Genomic DNA, 3,670 nt, shown 5'->3' on the forward strand with positions numbered 1-3,670 from the left:
TCTGGAATCCGTCCCTTGGATGGGGGGGGGGGGTACTGTCACGATCAGGCTTTGCCCTGTGTGTTCTGTGTCTGTTTCTTTCTGTAGCTCCTCACTCACCTAATCAGTTCATTCAGTGCACCTGCCAGTCACACTCAGCTCATTACTCTCACCTGCTCACTCTGCCTCCTTCACTATTTAAACCCCTGCCGCACACACACCCACTGCCAGATCATTGTTTGTTTTCCGACTTACCCGCCCGTTTTGCTCGTCCTGTTCCCGGTTTTCCAGTCTGCCTGTTCTGCCTTTTCCTGCTGGATTTTCCCCCTCGTCTTTTGTCTTGTCCCTGGATTCCCTGTTTGTTTTTGGTTATCATTAAAACCTTTTTTCACTACACCTGACTGTCTGTGTTTGAGTCCTCACCATGCCCCGTGACAGTTTATGTGAGAAATAAAATGCCTATATTGGAAAGTGGACTTCGTTATTTATGATACGCGTCAGAACAAACATTTCAGCAACCGTGGTGACTTTTTTCGGAAGCAACGGTCACAAAAAACAGTATATTAACAGTCATTTTTCCTTCATTTTAGTTCCTGTTTTCTTTCGTCTTCTGTCTCTCTCTATGTAGAGAGCCCCCCCCCCCCCCTTTCTTCCCCCCCCCCGCCCCCCCCTCCTTTCTTGATTCTCAGTGTTATGTTGTTCTGTCCCTGGCAGTGAAACACTGATGCTGATGCCAAGGAAAAAATAGGACAACATCTTTAATGTGAATCTTCAGTGAATCCTTCATCTGCAGCCAATTGATGAAAACACCAGAGTACTGAAGAAGACTTGTTTCCTCTTCATCCTTCTTCCTGATCTGATTCCTCTCATTGTAGAAGAGAAGTTCATCGTCAGCCTCGGGGCTTTGGTCCTGCCCCCCCTCCTCCCTGAAATGTCCAACGACAGCGGCCACTTTGATGTCTGGGAGGCCTCTGATTGGACGGACAGCTCTCAGTGCCTGCCCTCGGTGGGCGGAGCCACTTTCTTAATCGTGGCGTACAGCGCTGTTATTGCAATCGGGTTGCTAGGCAACGCCGGCCTGGTGTTCATCATAGCCCGGCAACAGGAGTTACGCAACGTCACAAACATCCTGATCGCCAACCTGTCGTGTTCAGATATCCTGATGTGTGTCGTGTGTCTTCCTGTTACCATCATATACACACTGATGGACCGCTGGGTGCTGGGAGAGGCCATGTGTAAGGTTAGAGACACACACACACACACACATACACCCATATACACACACGCACACACACACCAACACACCTACACCCACAGCTAACCTGTAACCGTCTCTACCTGTCCACCAGGTGACTCCCTTCGTTCAGTGCACCTCGGTGACCGTCTCCATCTTCTCTCTGGTGCTGATCGCTCTCGAGCGTCACCAGCTGATCCTTCATCCCACAGGCTGGTCCCCGGCGGCCGGACACTCGTACCTGGCCGTAGGGTTGACGTGGCTGGTGGCTTGTTTCATCTCTCTGCCTTTCCTCTCCTTCAACATCCTCACTAACGACCCCTTCAGGAACATCAGCCTGCCCGCCAACCCCTTCAGGTGAGCCATAATATCTGGATACAGGTGTGTGATTGGTCCTCCACACCATGTTGTCACAGCGTCAGGATAAAGGAGCGCTCACTATTTGTTATTGCTATTAATCAACTGATTCAAACAGAATGATCAGGACCAGTGTATTTGCTCCGTAGGTGAAGTGAATCCACTGAAATTGTTGTCAAATGTGCATCATTGAGCAGCAACAAACCATCTTTACTGAGCTGACCTTCAGCTGTGTTTAATTTTTACTAACTGACTGACTTTAGCAGGCCTGTTAGCATAGATATCTATCGATATATATATATATATAGATAGATCGATAGATAGGGGTTGTATAGACTGTCTCCATCCTGCAGCTCTGAGTCTCTCCTGTCTTTCCCTCAGTGACCATCTGGTCTGCATGGAGCTGTGGCCGTCAGATAACCACCGTCTCTCCTACACCACCTCTCTGCTGCTCTTCCAGTACTGCCTCCCTCTGCTGCTGGTGCTCCTCTGCTACCTCAGGATCTTCCTCCGCCTGAGGCGACGCAGGTCTGATTTGTGTTATTACATCAAGATAAAGTGTTTATTTCTATACGTGGATTCATGGTGCCGTAGCTCTGCTGTGATATTTCCCAGTGCCTCGTCTGACCGGCGTCCTGCTGTGTTCAGGGACATGCTGGAGCGCAGCAGGAGGACTCAGGGAGCCCAGAGGATCAACATCATGCTGTTAGTTATCGTCGTGGCCTTCGCTCTGTGCTGGCTGCCGCTGAACATCTTCAACACACTGTTTGACTGGCACCATCAGGCTCTACCCGACTGCCAGCATGACGCCGTCTTCTCCGCCTGCCACCTGACGGCGATGGCTTCCACCTGCATTAACCCCGTAGTGTACGGCTTCCTGAACAGCAACTTCCAGAGGGAGCTGAAGCTGACGCTGCAGCGCTGCCGGTGTGGCCACCGGGCGGCAGAGAGCTATGAGAGCTTCGCTCTCTCCACCGTGGGCAGTGACGGCACCACGAAGACCACCTCGCTCACCAGACCTCAGATCAGCTCAATACCAGCTCACTCCTCATGAGGAGGACCAGACAATGTGTGGTCACCACACACTGTCTGTAGAGGTGTAGCTCACCTCTATGTTCCTCCCAGAGGAACATAGAGGTGAGCTATGATTTGACCTGCTCAGAGTCAAACGGATCATTTAAATCAGACGGACGGGTCGGAACAGGAAATGATGAGTCAGCTGATGAAGCTTCAAGTCCAGAATAAACAAAGTAAAACCTTGTAAATGGACTCATTGAGGGACACAACAGGGTTCTATATATGCACTTGATACCATGCTAACAGGCTAAAGAGGCTAAAGCTAACAGGCTAAAGAGGCTAAAGCTAACAGGCTCCAGGTCAAAGGAGTTTGCATCATCACCAGTTAATGATCTAGAAGAAATAAACTGTTATTTTGCTAGAGTTAGGTTAGTTCTAATATTATATATATATTAGTGCTGGGCAACGATTACAATTTTTAATCGCGATTAATCGCATGATTTTTTTGCGATTAATCTCATTGTTATGCGCAAAGTTCAATAATGAATTCAAAAGTAGTGTATTGCGCACTTTTATTTTAAAGTACTGCTATATGAACTAAAGGTCAATAACATTTGGTTTAAACACTTTAAACACATCAGGTTCTTGTTTGCAGCAGTATTCCCTTTACACAGTAGCAGTTATAACACAGTTATAATGATTCTGATCATAGATATTCAGCCGGTGTTCATAACTTCATCTTCATGTGTGTAAGAGATGATATTTAAATGTACACCTTGAGAACAGCAAACCTATCTACGTCATGTTTTTATGTTTGTTAAATTCTCAGTAGTGATAACTAAATGATGCTTATTATACATATTACAAACAAAACACTTTAAAAACTCTAAACAAATAATTCAAATGAATCATTTATTTTTAGCTTTTTTTGGTATTGTGGTCAGACACATATGCAACGCTGATTACCGTAATATGTGTGGTATTTGTTATAAATGTACGTTGGTACATAGAGGGTGATAAGAAGCTGTACATGGAGGGACTTAGGACCCAGGGGAATGTAGGTGAAGGAAACAGGAAGAGACG

The 3,670-nt window shown here is 46.8% G+C and overlaps 1 protein-coding gene across 3 annotated transcripts; it reads left to right on the forward strand.

Annotated features, from left to right (window-relative positions):
* Positions 1-657: 657 nt before the first annotated feature.
* On the forward strand, positions 658-3,074 carry LOC116379786 (neuropeptide Y receptor type 1-like). Of its 3 annotated transcripts, none has more exons than XM_031841752.1 (4): positions 658-1,219; positions 1,329-1,570; positions 1,952-2,667; positions 2,708-3,074. In XM_031841752.1, exons 1-3 carry the CDS (start codon positions 911-913, stop codon positions 2,622-2,624), a joined length of 1,224 nt encoding a protein of 407 aa, XP_031697612.1. In that variant the 5' UTR covers positions 658-910; the 3' UTR covers positions 2,625-2,667; positions 2,708-3,074. The 3 variants fall into 3 exon arrangements, with proteins under 3 accessions (XP_031697612.1, XP_031697613.1, XP_031697611.1); XM_031841753.1 differs by having other exon boundaries at positions 1,952-2,098; positions 2,219-3,074; XM_031841751.1 differs by having other exon boundaries at positions 1,952-3,074.
* The last annotated feature ends 596 nt before the right edge of the window (positions 3,075-3,670 follow it).

This window comes from Anarrhichthys ocellatus, unplaced genomic scaffold (assembly GCF_004355925.1).
Source record: "Anarrhichthys ocellatus isolate YVR2014 unplaced genomic scaffold, GSC_Weel_1.0 scaffold5206, whole genome shotgun sequence".
NCBI lineage: Eukaryota > Metazoa > Chordata > Actinopteri > Perciformes > Anarhichadidae > Anarrhichthys > Anarrhichthys ocellatus.